The sequence below is a fragment of the Gobius niger genome, assembly GCF_951799975.1.
Source record: "Gobius niger genome assembly, chromosome: 14".
NCBI lineage: Eukaryota > Metazoa > Chordata > Actinopteri > Gobiiformes > Gobiidae > Gobius > Gobius niger.
In genome coordinates, this window is record NC_136865.1 from 26,995,574 (window position 1) to 27,019,048 (window position 23,475).

Genomic DNA, 23,475 nt, shown 5'->3' on the forward strand with positions numbered 1-23,475 from the left:
AACATAATAAAAGTACAAATGAAAGGTGGACCTGGTGAGCCGGCCAAAAGGAACAAAGAGGTACTGAGCCAATCGTATACAGAAGAAGCCGGTACCAACCAAGAACTAAACCAATTCAAAAAGGAAAATGAAAATAGGACAAACAAAACAAACGAAAAAAAAAAAACTATAACGAAGGCGTAAAAAAGGCCAGCATGGGTGCGGCCTGCAGCATGGAGCTGACCGCTGGAGTGTGCACGATGACGAGGCGTGCCACAGCAGGAGAGTGGAGGACAGAGATCCTTCAAAAAGATTTTACCCACAGCACCAAACATTCTTGCACACAAATGTACTAAAGTTCACTGAAGGCCTGGGACCTGGTGGTGTCTTCAGGGCTGGTCTCCTCCTCCATGACGTCAACTATGGCTCTGTTGTAGACACTGGGCAGACGCTGCCTGGAGCCGCCCCTCACTCTCACCCCCAGGCAGTAGTACAGCAGTGGGTTCACACAGCTGTTGAAGTACGCGATGGCACCGGTGATTTTCTGCCAGGGCGTCAATTTCTCTTTATTGTTGTCGGCCATTTTGAAAAGCTGCAGGATGTGATATGGAGCCCAGCACAGGAAGAAGGCGATGACCAGAATCAACAAAATCCTCAAGGAGCGTGACTTTTTCACCAAGTTAGTGCGTTTGATTCCTAAACCGGCCAAAATGTAACACACAAGGATGACCACAAAAGGCAGCACAAAGCCAAACACAAAACGAAGCCAGTACAGGTATGATTTGGCGCTCTTGCTCTTCCCCATATCCATGGAACACCTGGTCATGTTGTTGTCAAGTTTAATTTGGCGGTACATGTAGTAAGGAACGCTGAGAGCGATGGTGAGCGTCCACACGGCTATAGCCACCGCTCGGGCCACAAATACTGTGCGTCTGGTTTTGGCTAAGAGAGGCCTCCACACGCACAGAGCCCGGTCCAGGCTGATGACGGCGAGCAGGTACACGGAACAGAACATGTTGGCGTATTTGAAGAAGCCGTAGAACTTGCAGAGGAAGGAGCCAAAGGGCCAGTCGTCGGAGCGCAGCTTGTAGATGATGGCGAAGATCCGAGTCACGCAGAAGATCAGGTCTGCCACTGCCAGGTTCACCAGGAACACGTTTGTGACATTGGCCTGAAAGGAGAAGAGCATTGGTTTGTGAAAGTTCCGTTTTAGACACTAAAGCCCAAAGGGGAACCTTGGAACTCTAGGTAGACAAAAATATGTAGAATGTGCAGAGATCCCACATCAAACTCTATGGGCACGATCATCGGCCTGGTGCAAGGACAGCGTTGCTCCAAGTGCGTCGGCCATCTTGACCGCCCACGGACAACCCACTTAATGCACCAGGTCTGGAGCGGCAAGATCGCACTGTGCGCTCCTACTAAGCGCAAAAGTCTATAGTCTTAGTTTAGAAACAGAAGATTGGGCCCTACATGTAGTATTAAAGACAAACTATTAAAATGTAAGTGTGAACAAGCCATTATTTTGTAATTAACACACTAATAATAAACATTGTATTTCTACTGTTGCAGGTCCATTGTTTTATGCAGCCATGGGGCTGTTACCACAACGTGACACAAAATCCATATTGAGAGAAGCCAAAATATGTTGCAAAATCACTTGAGGTTGATTGATTATAATCATTGATAATTTGATATATATTTTTAAAACATGGCCTTTAATTAAAATGTATCGTAACTTGCAAAAATAAAAGTGGTTCAGTTTTAATTAAATATGTTGATTCATTTCCATTTTCTATTGACACAATTTGATGAAAAGAAAATACAGTATCTTACGATTTTTCTTAATCTATGAGAATTTACTGTTGTGAAACGGTTTAGTAACATATTGCAATAATATTGTTATTATATTCACAACAGGTATTGCAATTTTTCTCATATTGTGCAGCTCTCACAGATACAATGACATTCCAACCAGTGCCTATGACGGACCTTGATTTTGAACGCAGAGACGTAGACGACCACAGAGTTGCCGCTGATGCCCACGATCACAATGATGATGTACAGGACCAGACTGACCCACCACGCGACATCATTCATGTCCACTCCTCCCTGGGCGCTGTCGGACGAGACAGGAGTCATGGTGGGACTGCAAAAAAGAGATTCAAGGTCATCTTTTTCTCATGTATTATCACCATATTTATTTATTTGCATGCATGCTGGGGAATAGACTTGGGGGACATGTTTGTTGGTCTGCCAGACAACGTCCACTTGGTCTTGTATTCACAAGGCGCAGTAATGGAAGTTGCCAAAAGGGGCAAAATTACTATGTAAGGGAACATGGAAGCAGACCATGGCTGCTTCTAAAAAGTGGCAAGATAGCTTCTTTCTCCTTCTCCTTTCTCTTTTCCCTTTATTTTTGAGGCCGACGTCATGAGGTCGACCTCAAAAGTTCCTCAGGTCGACCTGAACCTGCCCATTCATACACCAATGCAATGTATGCAGACACTGAAGACAAGTAGGGTGTCTTGCCCAAGGACACAACAATAGTGTACAGGAGGCGGGATTCAAACCCCTGACCTTCCGATCATGAGATGGCCCACTCTACCCATCTGAACCTTCTGACAATCTGAACCTTCCTAACCTAACGGACGGGGTTCGAATTTAATGTTGTTATAAACTGTACAAATATAATCCAATGAACTGCACAAATATTAGAATGATATGTTAAATAAACAGCTCTTTATAAACATCACTGTTCAATTAATACTGATGTTCACCAAATCTTGTCCTGTAGTTTACAGCAGACAGCTGCATAAGCCTCGGTTCTTTTACAGAGCTTGTGCAAAAACGCCATGTGGCTTAGGTTTCGTTCTTCTAAATGTAACAAATTATGAAGTTGCCATCATTTTATAGATTTCCTATAATGAAGCTTCCATTTGTAGCCGTAACGCTGCATGACCTGTTTTACGCTTTCATATATTTAGGACAAAGCTCATGTTTTTAGTGAATGAAATGTCAGGCAGCAAAACTGTCAATAATTTCATACTTGTGCAGAGATCAACAGTTACAGTGGCTTGTGGGATTGTTCTTAGCTCCTTTTGGGCTGATGAGGAGCATCCCGAAGTTTCTTTGCTAAAGGAGGTCTTATAGGAACCATACAGCTCCTTTACTCACAGGAAGTTCCTAATCTGTAATGCAATGTCAGCAATAGATTTGAAAGTTTGTTGTCTACTTTTTACCTACACGCCAAATAATTTTTCGAAGGATTTGATGTCTCAAAATCTCAAAATACATGATTTAAAGGCATACTGCATAACATTTTTGAATGATCTGTTGCCAACAATACGCCACATGTTCGTAGTGACTAGCTCAACACTGAAAATGCACATTTTTCAGTGATGAGATAATTTCCTTCCGTTCTCACAGTTACACAAAACATGTCGATAAGAATCTAGTATCTGGGAAAGATTCAGTTGGCTTTTGTGGTTAAAAAAGAATAAAGTTAATGTTGTTTTATTCTATTTATAGTGATTTTTGCTGTAATATAGGAAACGTATGGCTCCTGTCGCATCATAAACGATTTGACTGAATAAGCTGTTACGACTGTATGGAATCACGGATCCAACATGTTGCATATTTACTTTTGGATATTTCTGTCAATCAAAATACAGTAATGAATCTGGAAGTACAACATCTTCACGTTTGAAGGTATGTGATCATATTTTTTCTTTCTCTTTCATAGGCTGTGGCACAGTACACATATCCGATTCATTATCATCCGTTATTCTTTTGTCATTGGCTACAGTCTGACCTAGAGCAAGTTCCTTTCCTGGAAGCCACTCTTTGGATATAAAATAGCCTAAATCAATTAATTTATGGGTGAAAAGATGAGGACATTTGTGTGATAAAAAAAGAAAAGCACCTTACCTTAAAATGAATAGAGGTTTTCGAGTGACTGGTTGTGTGATGCCCCAGTGTTATCTGTTTGAAGGATTTAAGAGCTTCTGACACAGGATGTTTATCTTTGTGCTTCATCGAAATAAAGCGTTTTTCTTTATTTTACTTGAGACAAACAGGAAAGGCACACAGAGAGATACTGTTGGTCTGCATTATGACTTTGTAATGTAAAATAAGTTCATTAAAATTACATTGACCTACACGTGATTCTCTCTTGGACAGATGCACATTTTAAAATCGGCTTAATGCAAAAGAAAACTATTTCCTGCGAGCAACATGTTTATAAAGTAGAAGTTCTATCAGGACCTCCACAGGGCAGGCCTACCCCGGGTCATTAAATGAACTCTGCCAAAATTAAGAATTTACAAATTAAGACATTGAATTTCAGCAGGCATTAAATGTGAATGTCTTTGAAAATAATGACAGTGCTCAACTTTATTTAAGGCTGAGGTAAACTTTATTGATCCCTGCAGGACATTTATCCTCTGCATTTGACCCATCCTTCGATGCCGCTGGGGCAAGACAAAAGGAGAAGTGGGCGACCGCAGTGCAGTGCCACGGCACCCATCTCCAGGGGCCAGGTTAATGGTCAGAATCACCAAGCTGGAGGATTAACCTATTGCGCATGTTTTTAGAAGAAAGTAAATGGTAATAGTAAATGGTCTCTACTCAAAGCTCTTTACAGCAAGAAACCACCACCGTGCGGCGCGAGCGCTTAACGCTGGACCACTTACTCCAAGTGCAGTGAAAATGCAATATATATGATCCAAATGTTTACATTTTCTGTACGTTTGGTTCAGATTTACATACATTTTTACTCACAAGGAGCCCACATTGAGTCCTTTTTTTTCCTCAAAATTTTCACTATTTATCTAACTTGTTTTTTGCTTGTTTTGTTGGTTTTCTTCAGGTTGCTTTCACTTAGATTTGGAAAAATAGATGAACAAAAAAGGGAACCCTCAACCAGCCGTGTCCATTTTGAACAATAACATAATAAAAGTACAAATGAAAGGTGGACCTGGTGAGCCGGCCAAAAGGAACAAAAAGGTACTGAGCCAATCGTATACGGAAGAAGCCGGTACCAACCAAGAACTAAACCAATTCAAAAAGGAAAATGAAAATAGGACAAACAAAACAAACGAAAAAAAAAAAAAACTCTAACGAAGGCGAAAAAAAGGCCAGCATGGGTGCGGCCTGCTGCATGGAGCTGACAGCTGGAGTGTGCACGATGACGAGGCGTGCCACAGCAGGAGAGTGGAGGACAGAGATGCTTCAAAAAGATTTTACCCACAGCACCAAACATTCTTGCACACAAATGTACTAAAGTTCACTGAGGGCCTGGGACCTGGTGGTGTCTTCAGGGCAGGTCTCCTCCTCCATGACGTTGACTATGGCTCTGTTGTAGACACTGGGCAGACGCTGCCTGGAGCCGCCCCTCACTCTCACCCCCAGGCAGTAGTACAGCAGTGGGTTCACACAGCTGTTGAAGTACGCAATGGCACCGGTGATTTGCTGCCAGGGCGTCATTTTCTCTTTATTGTTGTCGGCCATTTTGAAAAGCTGCAGGATGTGATATGGAGCCCAGCACAGGAAGAAGGCGATGACCAGAATCAACAAAATCCTCAAGGAGCGTGACTTTTTCACCAAGTTAGTGCGTTTGATTCCTAAACCGGCCAAAATGTAACACACAAGGATGACCACAAAAGGCAGCACAAAGCCAAACACAAAACGAAGCCAGTACAGGTATGATTTGGCGCTCTTGCTCTTCCCCATATCCATGGAACACCTGGTCATGTTGTTGTCAAGTTTAATTTGGCGGTACATGTAGTAAGGAACGCTGAGAGCGATGGTGAGCGTCCACACGGCTATAGCCACCGCTCGGGCCACAAATACTGTGCGTCTGGTTTTGGCTAAGAGAGGCCTCCACACGCACAGAGCCCGGTCCAGGCTGATGACGGCGAGCAGGAACACGGAACAGAACATGTTGGCGTATTTGAAGAAGCCGTAGAACTTGCAGAGGAAGGAGCCAAAGGGCCAGTCGTCGGAGCGCAGCTTGTAGATGATGGCGAAGATCCGAGTCACGCAGAAGATCAGGTCTGCCACTGCCAGGTTCACCAGGAACACGTTTGTGACATTGGCCTGAAAGGAGAAGAGCATTGGTTTGTGAAAGTTCAGTTTTAGACACTAAAGCCCAAAGGGGAACCTTGGAACTCTAGGTAAACAAAAATATGTAGAATGTGCAGAGATCCCACATCAAACTCTATGGGCCCGATCTTCGGCCTGGTGCAAGGACAGCGTTGCTCCAAGCGCGTCGGCCATCTTGACCGCCCACGGACAACCCACTTAATGCACCAGGTCTGGAGCGGCAAGATCGCACTGTGCGCTCCTACTAAGCGCAAAAGTCTATAGTCTTAGTTTAGAAACAGAAGATTGGGCCCTACATGTAGTATTAAAGACAAACTATTAAAATGTAAGTGTGAACAAGCCATTATTTTGTAATTAACACACTAATAATAAACATTGTATTTCTACTGTTGCAGGTCCATTGTTTTATGCAGCCATGGGGCTGTTACCACAACGTGACACAAAATCCATATTGAGAGAAGCCAAAATATGTTGCAAAATCACTTGAGGTTGATTGATTATAATCATTGATAATTTGATATATATTTTTAAAACATGGCCTTTAATTAAAATGCATCGTAACTTGCAAAAATAAAAGTGGTTCAGTTTTAATTAAATATGTTGATTCATTTCCATTTTCTATTGACACAATTTGATGAAAAGAAAATACAGTATCTTACGATTTTTCTTAATCTATGAGAATTTACTGTTGTGAAACGGTTTAGTAACATATTGCAATAATATTGTTATTATATTCCCAACAGGTATTGCAATTTTTCTCATATTGTGCAGCTCTCACAGATACAATGACATTCCAACCAGTGCCTATGACGGACCTTGATTTTGAACGCAGAGACGTAGACGACCACAGAGTTGCCGCTGATGCCCACGATCACAATGATGATGTACAGGACCAGACTGACCCACCACGCGACATCATTCATGTCCACTCCTCCCTGGGCGCTGTCGGACGAGACAGGAGTCATGGTGGGACTGCAAAAAAGAGATTCAAGGTCATCTTTTTCTCATGTATTATCACCATATTTATTTATTTGCATGCATGCTGGGGAATAGACTTGGGGGACATGTTTGTTGGTCTGCCAGACAACGTCCACTTGGTCTTGTATTCACAAGGCGCAGTAATGGAAGTTGCCAAAAGGGGCAAAATTACTATGTAAGGGAACATGGAAGTAGACCATGGCTGCTTCTAAAAAGTGGCAAGATAGCTTCTTTCTCCTTCTCCTTTCTCTTCATGACGTCGACCTCAAAAGTTCCTCAGGTCGACCTGAACCTGCCCATTCATACACCAATGCAATGTATGCAGACACTGAAGACAAGTAGGGGTTCTTGCCCAAGGACACAACAATAGTGTACAGGAGGCGGGATTCAAACCCCTGACCTTCCGATCATGAGATGGCCCACTCTACCGATCTGAACCTTCTGACAATCTGAACCTTCCTAACCTAACGGACGGGGTTCGAATTTAATGTTGTTATAAACAGTACAAATATAATCCAATGAACTGCACAAATATTAGAATGATATGTTAAATAAACAGCTCTTTATAAACATCACTGTTCAATTAATACTGATGTTCACCAAATCTTGTCCTGTAGTTTACAGCAGACAGCTGCATAAGCCTCGGTTCTTTTACAGAGCTTGTGCAAAAACGCCATGTGGCTTAGGTTTCGTTCTTCTAAATGTAACAAATTATGAAGTTGCCATCATTTTATAGATTTCCTATAATGAAGCTTCCATTTGTAGCCGTAACGCTGCATGACCTGTTTTATGCTTTCATATATTTAGGACAAAGCTCATGTTTTTAGTGAATGAAATGTCAGGCAGCAAAACTGTCAATCATTTCATACTTGTGCAGAGATCAACAGTTTCAGTGGCTTGTGGGATTGTTCTTAGCTCCTTTTGGGCTGATGAGGAGCATCCCGAAGTTTCTTTGCTAAAGGAGGTCTTATAGGAACCATACAGCTCCTTTACTCACAAGAAGTTCCTAATCTGTAATGCAATGTCAGCAATATATTTGAAAGTTTGTTGTCTACTTTTTACCTACACGCCAAATAATTTTTCGAAGGATTTGATATCTCAAAATCTCAAAATACATAATTTAAAGGCATACTGCATAACATTTTTGAATGATCTGTTGCCAACAATACGCCACATGTTCGTAGTGACTAGCTCAACACTGAAAATGCACATTTTTCAGTGATGAAATAATTTCCTTCCGTTCTCACAGTTACACAAAACATGTCGATAAGAATCTAGTATCTGGGAAAGATTCAATTGGCTTTTGTGGTTAAAAAAGAATAAAGTTAATGTTGTTTTATTCTATTTATAGTGATTTTTGCTGTAATATAGGAAACTTAAGGCTCTTGTCGCATCATAAACGATATGACTGAAGAAGCTGCTACGACTGTATGGAATCACGGATCCAACATGCTGCATATTTTACTTTTGGATATTTCTGTCAATCAAAATACAGTAATGAAGTAATGAAGGTATGTGATCATATTTTTTCTTTCTCTTTTTCTTTCTCTTTCATAGGCTGTGGCACAGTACACATTTCCGATTCATTATCATCCGTTATTCTTTTGTCATTGGCTACAGTCTGACCTTGAGCAAGTTCCTTTCCTGGAAGCCACTCTTTGGATATAAAATAGCCTAAATAAATGAATTTATGGGTGAAAAGATGAAGACATTTGTGTAATAAAAAAAGAAAAGAACCTTACCTTAAAATGAACAGAGGTTTTCGAGTGACTGGTTTTGTGATGCCCCAGTGTCATCTGTTTGAAGGATTTAAGAGCTTCTGACACAGGATGTTTATCTTTGTGCTTCATCGAAATAAAGCGTTTTTCTTTATTTTACTTGAGACAAACAGGAAAGGCACACAGAGAGATACGGTTGGTCTGCATTATGACTTTGTAATGTAAAACAAGTTCATTAAAATTACAATCATCTACACGTGATTCTCTCTTGGACAGATGCACATTTCCTGCGAGCAACATGTTTATAAAGCAGAAGTTCTATCAGGACCTCCACAGGGCAGGCCTACCCCGGGTCATAAAATGAACTCTGCCAAAATTAAGAATTTACAAATTAAGGCATTGAATTTCAGCAGGCATTAAATGTAAATTTCTTTGAAAATAATGGCAGTGCTCAACTTTATTTAAGGCTGAGGTCAACTTTATTGATCCCTGTAGGACATTTATCCTCTGCATTTGACCCAGGGGCCAGGTTAATGGTCAGAATCACCAAGCTGGAGCATTAACCTATTGTGCTTGTTTTAGGAGAAAGCAAATGGTAATAGTAAATGGTCTCAACTTATATAGCACTTTTCCACCTAGTTTGGGCACTCAAAGCTCTTTACAGCAAGAAACCACCACCGTGCGGCACGAGCACTAATCGCTGCACCACTTACTCCAAGTGCAGTGAAAGTTTTTTTTTTTTTTTTTACAGTTTTTTACTTTTTTTTAATTTATTTTTTACAGATTTTTGGTTCAAATTTACATACATTTTTACTCACAAGGAGCCCGCATTAAGTCAATTTTTTGTTCAAAATTTTCACTATTTATCTAACTTGCTAGCTGACAGATGGAGTGTGCACGATGACGAGGCGTGCCACAGCAGGAGAGTTGAGGACAGAGATGCTTCAAAAAGATTTTACCCACAGCACCAAACATTCTTGCACACAAATGTACTAAAGTTCACTGAGGGCCTGGGACCTGGTGGTGTCTTCAGGGCTGGTCTCCTCCTCCATGACGTTGACTATGGCTCTGTTGTAGACACTGGGCAGACGCTGCCTGGAGCCGCCCCTCGCTCTCGCCCCCAGGCAGTAGTACAGCAGTGGGTTCACACAGCTGTTGAAGTACGCCATGGCGCTGGTGATTCGCTGCCAGGGCCTCAATTTCTCTTTATTGATGTCGGACATTTTTAAAAGCTGCAGGATGTGATATGGAGCCCAGCACAGGAAGAAGGCGACGACCAGAATCACCAAAATCCTCAAGGAGCGCGACTTTTTCACCAAGTTAGTGCGTTTGATTCCTAAACCGGCCAAAATGTAACACACAAGGATGACCACAAAAGGCAGCACAAAGCCACACACAAAACGAAGCCAGTACAGGTATGATATGACGCCCTTCTCCATATCGATGGAACACTTGGTCCTGTTGTTGACGAGGTAAACTTTGCGGTACATGTAGTAAGGAACGCTGAGAGCGATGGTGAGCGTCCACACGGCTACAGCCACCGCTCGGGCCACAAATACTGTGCGTCTGGTTTTGGCTAAGAGAGGCCTCCACACGCACAGAGCCCGGTCCAGGCTGATGACGGCGAGCAGGAACACGGAGCAGAACATGTTGCCGTATTTTAAGAAGGCGCTTAATTTGCAGAGGAAGGAGCCAAAGGGCCAGTCGTTGGAGCGCAGCAGGTCGACAAGGTAGAAGATCCGAGTCACGCAGAAGATCAGGTCTGCCACTGCCAGGTTCACCAGGAACACGTTCGTGACATTGGCCTGAAAGGAGAAGAGCATTGGTTTGTGAAAGTTCAGTCTTAGACACTAAAGCCCAAAGGGGAACCTTGGAACTCTAGGTAGACAAAAATATGTAGAATGTGCAGAGATCCCACATCAAACTCTATGGGCCCGATCTTTGGCCTGGTGCAAGGACAGCGTTGCTCCAAGCGCGTCGGCCATCTTGCCTGCCCAACGGACAACCCACTTAATGCACCAGGTCTGGAGCTGCAAGATCTCACTGTGCGCTCTTACTAAGCGCAAAAGGCTGCGCTATAGTCTTAGTTTAGAAACAGAAGATTGGGCCCTAAATGTAGTATTAAAGACAAACTATTAAAACGTAAGTGTGAACAAGCCATTATTTTGTTATTAACACACTAATAATAAACATTGTATTTCTACTGTTGCAGGTCCATTGTTTTATGCAGCCACGTGGCTGTTACCACAACGTGACACAAAATCCATATTGAGAGAAGCCAAAATATGTTGCAAAATCACTTGAGGTTGATTAATTATAATCATTGATAATTTGGAATGTGTTTTTTTCTTTTTTTTTTTTAAACATGGCGTTTAAAGACTAAACAAGTTTAAAAATGTTAAAATTATGTATTTTCCTCACCCTACATGTTTCAGCCATGTCCTATTGTGTAGAATGAGCTCAGACCTGTTCACCACAACTGCCTCTAAAATCCTGCATTGTCACTCAAAAAGGTGTCACTTCCGGTCCTAAGTGTCGTCATGCACAAGCTTAATATAGAAGGTGTGGTTACACATTTGGCCTGAGGAGGCAATAGTGAGCATAAAATGGCCAACTTTCATCCATCATTTCCATTTTCTATTGACACAATTTGATGAAAAGAAAATACAGTATCTTACGATTTTTCTTAATCTATGAGAATTTGCTGTTGTGAAACGGTTTAGTAACATATTGCAATAATATTGTATCACTATATTCACAGGTATTGCAATTTTTCTAATATTGTGCAGCTCTCACAGATACAATGACATTCCAACCAGTGCCTATGACGGACCTTGATTTTGAACGCAGAGACGTAGACGACCACAGAGTTGCCGCTGATGCCCACGATCACGATGATGATGTACAGGACCAGACTGACCCACCACGCGACATCATTCATGTCCACTCCTCCCTGGGCGCTGTCGGACGAGACAGGAGTCATGGTGGGACTGCAAAAAAGAGATTCAAGGTCATCTTTTTCTAATGTATTATCACCATATTTATTTATCTGCATGCATGCTGGGGAATAGACTTGGGGGACATGTTTGTTGGTCTGCCAGACTCCGTCCACTTGGTCTTGTATTCACAAGGCGCAGTAACGGAAGTTGCCAAAAGGGGCAAAATTTAGAATGAGCTGTTGCCAACAATACACCACATGTTCGTAATGAGTAGCTCAACACAGAAAATGCACATTTTTCAGTGATTAGATAATTTCCTTCCTTTGGTTCTCACTTTTACACAAAACATGTCGATAAGAATCTAGTATCTGGGATAGATTCAATTGGCTTTTTTAGTTTAAAAAATTGGTTAAAAAGAATAAAGTTAATTTTGTTTTATTCTATTTATAGTGATAGTGATTTTTGCTGCAATATAGGAAACATATGGCTCTTGTCGCATCATAAACGATTTGACTGAAGAAGCTGTTACGACTGTATGGAATCACGGATCCAACATGTTGCATATTTACTTTTGGATATTTTTGTCAATCAAAATACAGCAATGAATCTGGAAGTACGACATGTTCACGTTTGAAGGTATGTGATCATATTTTTTCTTTCTCGTTCATAGGCTGTGGCACAGTACACATTTCCGATTCATTATCATCCGTTATTCTTTTGTCATTGGCTACAGTCTAACCTAGAGCAAGTTCCTTTCTTGGAAGCCACTCTTTGGATATAAAATCGCCTAAATCAATTAATTTATGGGTGAAAAGATGAGGACATTTGTGTAATAAAAATAGAAAAGCACCTTACCTTAAAATGAACAGAGGTTTTCGAGTGGCTGGTTGTGTGATGCCCCAGTGTTATCTGTTTGAAAGATTTAAGAGCTTCTGACACAGGATGTTTATCTTTGTGCTTCATCGAAATAAAGCGTTTTTCTTTATTTTACTTGAGACAAACAGGAAAGGCACACAGAGAGATACTGTTGGTCTGCGTTATGACTTTGTAATGTAAAATAAGTTCAATAAAATTACAATGACCTACAAGTGATTCTCTCATGGACAGATGCGACAGATGCACATTTTAAAATCGGCTTAATGCAAAAGAAAACTATTTCCTGCGAGAAACATGTTTATAAAGTAGAAATTCTATCAGGACCTCCACAGGGCAGGCCTACCCGGGTCATTAAATGAACTCGGCCAAAATTAAGAATTTACAAATTAAGACATTGAATTTCAGCAGGCATTAAATGTAAATGTCTTTGAAAATGATGACAGTGCTCAACTTTATTTAAGGCTGAGGTAAACTTTATTGATCCCTGCAGGACATTTATCCTCTGCATTTGACCCATCCTTCGATGCCGCTGGGGCAAGACAAAAGGAGAAGTGGGCGACCGCAGTGCAGTGCCACGGCACCCATCTCCAGGGGCCGGGTTAATGGTCAGAATCACCAACCCTTCACCAGCCTGCCTATTATGAACAATAACATAATAAAAGTACAAATGAAAGGTGGACCTGGTGAGCCGGCCAAAAGGAACAAAAAGGTACTGGGCCAAACCCATACAGGAGAAGCCGGTATCAACCAAGAACTAAACCAATTCAAAAAGGAAAATGAAAACAGGACAAACAAAACAACCGAAAACAAAACGCTATAACGAAGGCGGAGAGAGGCAGGCATGGGTGCGGCCTGCAGCATGGAGCTGACAGCTGGAGTGTGCACGATGATGAGGCGTGCCACAGCAGGACAGTGGAGGACAGAGATGCTTCAAAAAGATTTTACCCACAGCACCAAACATTCTTGCACACAAATGTACTAAAGTTCACTGAAGGCCTGGGACCTGGTGGTGTCTTCAGGGCTGGGCTCCTCCTCCATGACGTTGACTATGGCTCTGCTGTAGACACTGGGCAGACGCTGCCTGGAGCCGCCCCTCACTCTCGCCCCCAGGCAGTAGTACAGCAGTGGGTTCACACAGCTGTTGAAGTACGCCATGGCGCTGGTGATTCGCTGCCAGGGCGTCAATTTCTCTTTATTGTTGTCGGCCATTTTGAAAAGCTGCAGGATGTGATATGGAGCCCAGCACAGGAAGAAGGCGATGACCAGAATCACCAAAATCCTCAAGGAGCGCGACTTTTTCACCAATTTTGTGCGTTTGATTCCTAAACCGGCCAAAATGTAACACACAAGGATGACCACAAAAGGCAGCACAAAGCCAAACACAAAACGAAGCCAGTACAGGTATGATTTGGCGCTCTTGCTCTTCTCCATATCGATGGAACACCTGGTCATGTTGTTGTCAAGTTTAACTTGGCGGTGCATGTAGTAAGGAACGCTGAGAGCGATGGTGAGCGTCCACACGGCTACAGCCACCGCTCGGGCCACAAATACTGTGCGTCTGGTTTTGGCTGAGAGAGGCCTCCACACGCACAGAGCCCGGTCCAGGCTGATGACGGCGAGCAGGTACACGGAACAGAACATGTTGGCGTATTTGAAGAAGCCGTTGAACTTGCAGAGGAAGGAGCCAAAGGGCCAGTCGTCGGAGCGCAGCTTGTAGATGATGGCGAAGATTCGAGTGACGCAGAAGATCAGGTCTGCCACTGCCAGGTTCACCAGGAACACGTTTGTGACATTGGCCTGAAAGGAGAAAAGCATTGGTTTGTGAAAGTTCAGTTTTAGACACTAAAGCCCAAAGGGGAACCTATGAACTCTAGGTAGACAAAAAATTGTAGAATGTGCAGAGATCCCACATCAAACTCTATGGGCCCGATCTTCGGCTTGGTGCAAGGACAGCGTTGCTCCAAACGCGACAGCCATCTTGACCGCCCACGGACAACCCACTTAATGCACCAGGTCTTAGTTTAGAAACAGAAGATTGGGCCCTACATGTAGTATTAAAGACAAACTCTTAAAATGTAAGTGTTAACAAGCCATTATTTTGTAATTAACACGCTAATAATGAACATTGTATTACTACTGTTGCAGGTCCATTGTTTTATGCAGCCATGTTGCTGTTACCACAACGTGACAAAAAAATCCATATTGAGAGAAGCCAAAATATGTAGCAAAATTACTTGAGGTTGTTTGATTATAATCATTGATAATTTGATATATATTTTTAAAACATGGCCTTTAACAAAAATGTTTTGTAACTTACAAAAAAAAAGTGGTTCAGTTCAGTGGTTCAGGAGTTCCAGACAAAGGTGGATATATTTAAATTCCATCGGCACCTTCAGCTGAAAGTATGGTATCGCTGTAATCCAGGCCAGGCTGCCATGTGCTCAAGTGAATATTGATTATAATCATTGATAATTTGAAATATATATATATTTTTAAAACATGGCCTTTAACAAAAATGCATCGTAGCTTTTAAAAATAAAAGTGGTTCAGGTTTAAATAAATTTGTTGATTAATTTCCATTTTCTTCAGACACAATTTGATTTGATTTTGATTTGATTTGTCTTGTTATTTTTTTTAATCAATGAGAATTTACTGTTGTGAAACGGTTTAGTAACATATTGCAATAATATTGTTATTATATTCACAACAGGTATTGCAATTTTCCTCATTGTGCAGCTCTCACAGATACAATGACATTCCAACCAGTGCCTATGACGGACCTTGATTTTGAACGCAGAGACGTAGACGACCACAGAGTTGCCGCTGATGCCCATGATCACGGTGATGATGTACAGGACCAGACTGACCCACCACGCGACATCATTCATGTCCACTCCTCCCTGGGCGCTGTCGGACGAGACAGGAGTCATGGTGGGACTGCAAAAAAGAGATTCAAGGTCATCTTTCTCTCATGTATTATCACCATATTTATTTATCTGCATGCATGCTGGGGAATAGACTTGGGGGACATGTTTGTTGGTCTGCCAGACAATGTCCACTTGGTCTTGTATTCACAAGGCGCAGTAACGGAAGTTGCCAAAAGGGGCAAAATTAATATGTAAGGGAATATGGAAGTAGCCAGACCATGGCTGATTCTAAAAAGTGGCAAGATATCTTCTTTCTCCTTCTCCTTTCTCCTGTCCCTTTATTTTTGAGGCCGACGTCATGAGGTCGACCTCAAAAGTTCCTCAGGTCGACCTCAGGAATCTGTTGCAGTTCGGAACAGGAGCATCAGCTGCTCCTTCTGCCCATGAGGACAATTGTGAAAAGGTGGATGGTCTGAACTTAGCACCTTTTCGCCTACAGGCGCATTGAGTTGCCTTTTGTACGAAATGCGCAGTATAAATAAAGTTGCCTTGCCTTACATTAGGCACTCAAAGCACTTTAAAGCAAGGAACCATTCACCCCTTCATACACAAATGCAATGTACGCAGACACTGAAGACAAGTAGGGTGTCTTGCCCAAGGACACAACCATAGTGTACAGGAGACGACCCACTCTACCCACCTGAACCTTCTGACAATCTGAACCTTCCTAACCTAACAGACAGGGCTCTTTATAAACATCACTGTTCAATTATTACTGATATTCACCAAATCTTTCCTGTAGTTTACAACAGACAGCTGCATAAGCTTGTTCTTTTACAGAGCTTGTGCAAAACAGGATGTGGCATAAGTTTCCTTCTTGTAGAATGTAACAAAAGTGTGAAGTTTCCATAAGTTCATAGATTTCCTGTAATAAAACTATTAACGCTGCATGACCTGTTTTGTACTTTCCTATACTTAGGACAAAGCTCATGTTTTTAGTGAATGAAATGTCAGGCAGCAAAACTGTCAATCATTTCATACTTTTGCACAGATCAACATTTGCAGTGGCTTGTGGGATTGTTCTTAGCTCCTTTTGGGCTGATGAGGAGCATCCAAAGGTTTCTTTGCTAAAAGAGGTCTTATAGGAACCATACAGCTCCTTTACTCACAGGAAGTTCCTAATCTGTAATGCAATGTCAGCAATAGATTTGAAAGTTTGTGGTCTACTTTTTACCTACACGCCAAAAAGGATTCGGTGTCTCCTCAGCCATTTCAAAATACATGATTTAAAAATGCGCTCTGTATAACATTTTGAATGAGCTGTTGCCAACATGTTCCCAATGACTCAACACAGAAAATGCAAATTTTTCAGTGATTAGATTATTTCTTTCCTTTGGTTCTCATTTTTACACTAAACATGTCGATACATATCTAGTATCTGGGGAAGAGTCAATTGACCTTTTTGGAATTAAGTTATTATTATTATTATTTTATTACTGTGTTGCAGGGCAGGTGACATCACAGTGTTTTAAAGGCCTGTAATATTATATAGAGATAAAATTATTTTGTTTTTGAGTTAATTTTTGTTCTTTTACGTAGAGATCATGGGCCCAGTGACTGATATTAATGATCATTTTTGTAATTCAGAAATTTTCTTTTTAGCTACGACTTGTGAAAGTGCAATGCTGTTAATAGGAAAAACTGGGTCCTGTTACATCATCACATTCTAGAACCTGCCACCCAGCAATTGATAATAGTTTGATTTCGGCTGTAATATTGGAAACTTAAGGCTCTTGTCGCATCATAAACGATGTGACTGAAGAAGCTGCTACGACTGTATGCAATCACGGGTCCAACATGTTGCATATTTTACTTTTGGATATTTCTGTTAATCAAAATGCAGTACTGAATCTGGAAGGGAATGTGAATGTGATCATATTTTTATTTCTCTTTCATAGGTTGTGGCACAAATTTCTGATTCATGATTTAGAGCAAGTTCCTTTGCCAGTCTTTGGATATAAAATAGCCTAAATTAATTAATTTATGAGTGAAAAGATGAGGACATTTGTGTTATTTAAAAAAAAAACATAGAGAATGCAATGCACCTTACCTTAAAATGAACAGAGGTTTTCGAGTGGCTGGTTGTGTGATGCCCCAGTGTCATCTGTTTGAAGGATTTAAGAGCTTCTGACACCTGATGTTTATCTTTGTGCTTCATCGGAATAAAGCGTTTTTCTTTATTACACTTCAGACAAACAGGAAAGGTACACAGAGAGATACAGTCGGTCTGCATTACGACTTTCTAATGTAAAAGTAATGTAAATGTATGTAAAAAAGAAGTTCATTAAAATTACAATGACCTGCAGGTGATTCTCTCATGGACAGATGCACATTTTAAAATTGGCTTAATGCAAAAGCAGCAGGCATTAAATGTTCCTTTTTTTTTAAAATAACGGTAGCGCTCAACATTATTTCAGGCTAAGACATAACGAGAAGTGGGCGACCGCAGTGCAGCGCCACGGCACTCATATCCAGAGGGCCAGGTTAATAGTCAGAATCACCTAGCTTTAGGATAAATCTATTGTGCATTTGGTAGGAGAAAGTACTATGGGAAGAAAAAGTTAGTAAACCGTTTGGAATTTCTCACATTTCTGCATGAATTGGTCATAAAATATGGTCTGATCTTCATCAAAATCATAAGAATGAGTAAACAGTGTCTGCATAAACTAATAGCAAACGTTTCAAATTTGGATTAATCAGTCCACGTTACATTTCTCCAGTAGTGCTGTAGACAAGGCCGGATTTATGCAGGGGCATACAAGGGCTAAGCCCAGGGGCCCAGCAGGTTGAAGGGCCCCTGGACATAAGGAGGAAAATGCGTGCTCAGTGCTGGCTATCAAATGAGTTCCCTCTCTCTTTGCAGACTCCCTCACATGTAAGGCTTTTTCAGATGACTTTTTACCCGAGACTAAACCAGATCTAAACCAGGTCTAAACTAAGACTAAACCAAGACTAATCTGGGTTTAAACCAGTTCAAAACAAGGTCTGAGCCTTTTTCATTGGGTTGACACTGGGAAAAAAATATGTACCTATTGGTCTGTTAAAATGCATGAAAATGCACCATTAAAAGCAAAAAAAAACATCTCTGTGGGAAGACCCCCAGACCCCCCTTTTAATTGTGCCAAATTGAAAACAGGAAAAACAAAACAAACAAAAACAAAAAGCTATAACGAAGGCGAAAAAAAGGCTGGCATGGGTGTGGCCTGCAGCATGGAGCTGACAGCTGGAGTGTGCACGATGACGAGGCGTGCCACAGCAGGAGAGTGGAGGACAGAGATGCTTCAAAAAGATATTACCCACAGCACCAAACATTCTTGCACACAAATGTACTAAAGTTCACTGAAGGCCTGGGACCTGGTGGTGTCTTCAGGGCAGGTCTCCTCCTCCATGACGTCGACTATGGCTCTGTTGTAGACACTGGGCAGACGCTGCCTGGAGCCGCCCCTCGCTCTCACCCCCAGGCAGTAGTACAGCAGTGGGTTCACACAGCTGTTGAAGTACGCGATGGCCCTGGTGATGCGCAGCCAGGGATTGAATTTGTCTTTATTGTTGTCGGCCATTGTGAAAAGCTGCAGGATGTGATATGGAGCCCAGCACAGGAAGAAGGCGACGACCAGAATCACCAAAATCCTCAAGGAGCGCGACTTTTTCACCAATTTTGTGCGTTTGATTCCTAAACCGGCCAAAATGTAAGACACAAGGATGACCACAAAAGGCAGCACAAAGCCACACACAAAACGAAGCCAGTACAGGTATGATTTGGCGCTCTTGCCCTTCCCCATATCGATGGAACACCTGGTCATGTTGTTGTCGAGGTAAACTTGACGGTTCATGGAGTAAGGAACGCTGAGAGCGATGGTGAGCATCCACACGGCTACAGCCACCGCTCGGGCCACAAATACTGTGCGTCTGGTTTTGGCTAAGAGAGGCCTCCACACGCACAGAGCCCGGTCCAGGCTGATGACGGCGAGGAGGAACACGGAACAGAACATGTTGGCGTATTTGAAGAAGGCGCTTAATTTGCAGAGGAAGGAGCCAAAGGGCCAGTCGTTGGAGCGCAGCTTGTAGACGATGGAGAAGATCCGAGTCACGCAGAAGATCAGGTCTGCCACTGCCAGATTCACCAGGAACACGTTTGTGACATTGGCCTGAAATGAGAAAAGCATTGGTTTGTGAAAGTTCAGTTTTAGACACTAAAGCCCAAAGGGGAACCTGGGAACTCTAGGCAGACAAAAATATGTAGAATGTGCAGAGATCCCACATCAAACTCTATGGGCCTGATCTTTGGCGTTGCTCCAAACGCGACAGTCTTGCAGAGGGCGTCGCTCATAAAAAAAGATGTGAACTGATTTATTACAGCAGCCTAAGATTCTGAATTTTAACCACTTTCACCCCTGTTTATATCACACTGCCTCATGTTCTTCCTTTTTTTTTTTCATTATAATATTTATTTACTTCTATTGCAGGGCAGCAATTTGAACATAGAATGATTCTAGTCGTCATCATCATCATCATCATCACCATCATCATCGGACAACAAGCAAACATCCGGAACACAAACTGAGGCTGCTCGAGGTTGCAACTGTGATCGGTGTCACGGCGAACAGTACCGTGGCAATGTTACAATTACAATATTTTACAATGCGTACGATTTACATTCTGTTCAAACAAAAACTGCAAGTTTTTTAGCGGGCAGAAGTGTCTTAAAAAAATATAATAATAATAAAAAAAATAAATAACAACATCCATAAAAACACAATCAGAATCAAAGCAAAGATCGAATTAATAAATCGAGCTAAATTCCACACATATTTTAAGCCCTGTTTATTTTTTGTTTTAGCTGAGTTTGCAATAAATAATTTGATATTCCGATCAGATAAATGCTCAAGCGATGCCGTGACACACCATGGCCTCCGGTGACACAAACATCGCACCACCCAGTATATCGTGACACGACACCTTCCGCGACACACCGTGCAGCCCTAAAACAAACACATACTGTAGGTCATTATGATGGCTATAATGCATGAGACAGATGAAGGTAACGGTAAAAGTATCAGTAGAGTTGTTAACAACAATAATGATGAAGACAACTAAAATAATGAAGAAAAGGGCTGCCCTGGCGAAATGAAGTGATTTTCAATTTTATCCCCTTATGTGCTCCCCTCCCCTAATTCCCACCCACCCCCCTCGCCTGTCACAATTCAGTTTAGTGTTACTCTAACTGCTTAAGGAAAGGCTCCCATGTGTCATTAAATATTTCTAGGTTTCCATTTATTTTATAAATTAAACGTTCATAGGAAGCAGTTTCTGAAAGGGTTATCAACCACTCCGTAAATGTGGGGATCTCCTGAGTTTTCCAATATTTTAAGATCACTCTCTTAGCTGTTGTAAGAGCAACCTTCAGCCAATTTATCTTTTGAGATGGGATTTCTTTTGTTGGATTTATCTTATTCAAGATGCATAAGGTTGGTGTTGGCTCTATGCTCACTCCTAAGGTATAGCTGATTTTCTCCATAACTTTCCCCCAGAATATTTGAATATAAGAGCATAGAAAAAGCATATGGGCTAAGGTTCCCCTTTCGAGGTTGCATCTCCAACACAGGTTTGAACTGGACAACCCAGCCCTATGCATCTTGACTGGTGTCCAGTAAAGTCTATTAAAGATGTTAAATTGAGTCAACTTGGATCTGGCATCTCTCATAGGAGCCAACATATTTTTAACAAATAAAGTCCATTCCTTCTTTTCAAAATTTGTCTGTAGGTCTTTCTCCCATGCCTTTTTTTAGCCCGTTGTTAACCTGATTGATCTCCTCCATCAAAAAGGTATACAGGTGACCAACTGGGTGTGGTAGCAGTTTCAGTTTTTTAAATTTGGAGTGAATAGAGAGTTCATCAGGTATTTTAGAGTATGTAGGTATCATTTTCTGAAGGCAGTCTCTCAGTTGAAGATACCTCCAGAAGTCTTTATTATTAATAGTGAATTCTTTTTTTAAGTTATCAAAAGACTTTATTGAGCCGTTACAGTGGAGGTCTTCAATATGTTTTATACCTAGAGAGTGCCATTCTTTCCAAAAGAAGGTCTTGCCCCCTATCTTTAAGGTTGGATTATACCATAATGAGGCAGTTTTTGTTAAAAAGGGGGATAGACCTTTTCTTTTACGGAGTTGTTGCCAAGTGACCATAGTGTGGCTGATGATGGGATTCTTGCTATAGACGTTTGTACACTGGGTGAGATAATCCTTAGAATCAAATGGGGTACAGAGTTCAGCTTCCTCATGTTCTTCCTTGAGCATTTTAGGCTTTCATAAGCTCCATCAGGTCAAACTAAAAATGGTCTTAATCCCATCATGAGTTAAACTCGGTGCCCTGAGAGAAAGAGATGTACAACTATTAATATGTAAATGTTAACAAACCATTATTTTGTAATTAACACGCTAATAATAAACATTGTATTTCATTGCTACTGTTGCAGGTTCATTGTTCTATGCAGCCATCGGGCTGTTACCACAACGTGACACAAAATCCATATTGAGAGAAGCCAGAATATGTTGCAAAATCACTGAGGTTGAATGATTATAATCATTGATAATGTGAGATCATTCTTTTTTGCAAACATGGCCTTAAAAAATGCATGGTTGCTTAAACAAAATAATTATAATGTGGTTTATTAATAATCAGTTTCATTTTTTTTTTAAATACAAAGAAAATACACAATTTTTGTTAATATATTAGAATGTACTGTGGTGAAACAGTGTAGTATTATATTGCAATAATATTGTTATCACTGTATTCACAAGAGGTATTGCAATTTTTCTCATATTGTGCAGCTCTCACAGATACAATGACATTCCAACCAGTGCCTATGACGGACCTTGATTTTGAACGCAGAGACGTAGACGACCATAGAGTTGCCGCTGATGCCCACGATCACAATGATGATGTACAGGACCAGACTGACCCACAGTGAGACCTCATTCATGTCCACTCCTCCCTGGGCGCTGTCAGGCGAGACAGGAGTCATGGTGGGACTGTAAAAAAGAGATTCAAGGTAATCTTTTTCTCATGTGTTATTACCATATTTATTTATTTTATTATTACTCCATCCACCTTGTCTTGTATTCACAAGGCACAGTAACAGAAGTAGCCAAAACGGGGCAAAACTACTATGGAAGGGAATATGGAAGTAGACCTTGGCTGCTTCTAAAAAGTGGCAAGATAGCTTCTTTTTCCTTCTCCTTTCTCCTGTCTGTTATAGAATTAACAATGGTGTTCCAGAGGATAGATGAAAAATAGGCTCAGTCTTATACAGGAGATGTTTATCATCAGTGCGGGACCCGGAGACATGAATTCGAGACATTGTGTTAGTCCCACCATTCAAGCCCTTCTATGCTTCCACAGAAAAGGGATAAACACCCTCTCGAGCGTCATACTGATGCCCAAGCAAACATAAATAAATGAATTTTTGGGTGAATAGATGAAAACATTTGTGTAATTAAAAAAAGCAACAACATTTGGACAGAGAATGCAATGCACCTTACCTTAAAATGAACAGAGGTTTTTCGAGTGGCTGGTTGTGTGATGCCCCAGTGATATCTGTGAGAAAGATTTAAGAGCTTCTGACTCAGGATATTTATCTTTGTGCTTCATCGGAATAAAGCGTTTTTCTTTATTACACTTCAGACAAACAGGAAACGCACACAGAAAGATACTGTTTGTAATGCAAAATTATAAAGTAGTTCATGAAAATTACAATGTCCTACAAGTGATTCTCTCATGGACAGATGCACATTTTAAAATTGGCTTAATGTTTGCAAAGTAGAAGTGAAATGCATTCTATCAGGATTTCCACAGGGCAGGCCTTTCCCCGGGTCATTAAATGAACTGTGAATTAGGAATTTCAACATACAACAAATACTTATGTTCCCACTGTAAATGGTCTCAAGTTATATA

General features: G+C 41.3%; 5 protein-coding genes and 1 long non-coding RNA gene across 7 annotated transcripts; 1 reads left to right on the top strand and 5 right to left on the bottom strand.

The window, feature by feature from the left end:
* Window positions 1-328: 328 nt before the first annotated feature.
* Window positions 329-2,591, bottom strand: LOC306973510 (formyl peptide receptor 2-like; the record flags this gene model as incomplete). Its single annotated transcript, XM_079570434.1, has 3 exons — window positions 329-1,195; window positions 1,972-2,128; window positions 2,560-2,591. 3 exons carry the CDS (start codon window positions 2,589-2,591, stop codon window positions 332-334), a joined length of 1,053 nt encoding a protein of 350 aa, XP_079426560.1. The 3' UTR covers window positions 329-331.
* A 2,665-nt stretch (window positions 2,592-5,256) lies between these two features.
* LOC306973794 (formyl peptide receptor 2-like) lies at window positions 5,257-6,123 on the bottom strand. The gene has a single exon (XM_079570788.1). The coding sequence runs from the start codon at window positions 6,094-6,096 to the stop codon at window positions 5,260-5,262; it is 837 nt and encodes a 278-aa protein (XP_079426914.1). The 5' UTR covers window positions 6,097-6,123; the 3' UTR covers window positions 5,257-5,259.
* Window positions 6,124-6,935: 812 nt separating this feature from the next.
* LOC306973999 lies at window positions 6,936-15,487 on the top strand. Of its 2 annotated transcripts, none has more exons than XR_013793593.1 (3): window positions 6,936-7,076; window positions 11,579-11,790; window positions 15,341-15,487. It is a non-coding gene; the product is annotated as an uncharacterized lncRNA (long non-coding RNA). The 2 variants fall into 2 exon arrangements; XR_013793594.1 differs by having other exon boundaries at window positions 15,393-15,474.
* LOC306973809 (fMet-Leu-Phe receptor-like) lies at window positions 9,770-10,681 on the bottom strand. Its single transcript, XM_079570806.1, has one exon. The coding sequence runs from the start codon at window positions 10,601-10,603 to the stop codon at window positions 9,773-9,775; it is 831 nt and encodes a 276-aa protein (XP_079426932.1). The 5' UTR covers window positions 10,604-10,681; the 3' UTR covers window positions 9,770-9,772.
* On the bottom strand, window positions 13,572-15,539 carry LOC306973933 (formyl peptide receptor 2-like). The gene is made up of 2 exons (XM_079571024.1): window positions 15,376-15,539; window positions 13,572-14,392 (listed from the first exon to the last, which is right to left on the bottom strand). Exons 1-2 carry the CDS (start codon window positions 15,523-15,525, stop codon window positions 13,574-13,576), a joined length of 969 nt encoding a protein of 322 aa, XP_079427150.1. The 5' UTR covers window positions 15,526-15,539; the 3' UTR covers window positions 13,572-13,573.
* A 3,312-nt stretch (window positions 15,540-18,851) lies between these two features.
* On the bottom strand, window positions 18,852-22,546 carry LOC306973511 (C3a anaphylatoxin chemotactic receptor-like; the record flags this gene model as incomplete). The annotated part of the gene is made up of 2 exons (XM_079570435.1): window positions 18,852-19,715; window positions 22,397-22,546. The coding sequence occupies 2 exons, from the start codon at window positions 22,544-22,546 to the stop codon at window positions 18,852-18,854; spliced, it is 1,014 nt and encodes a 337-aa protein (XP_079426561.1).
* Window positions 22,547-23,475: the final 929 nt, after the last annotated feature.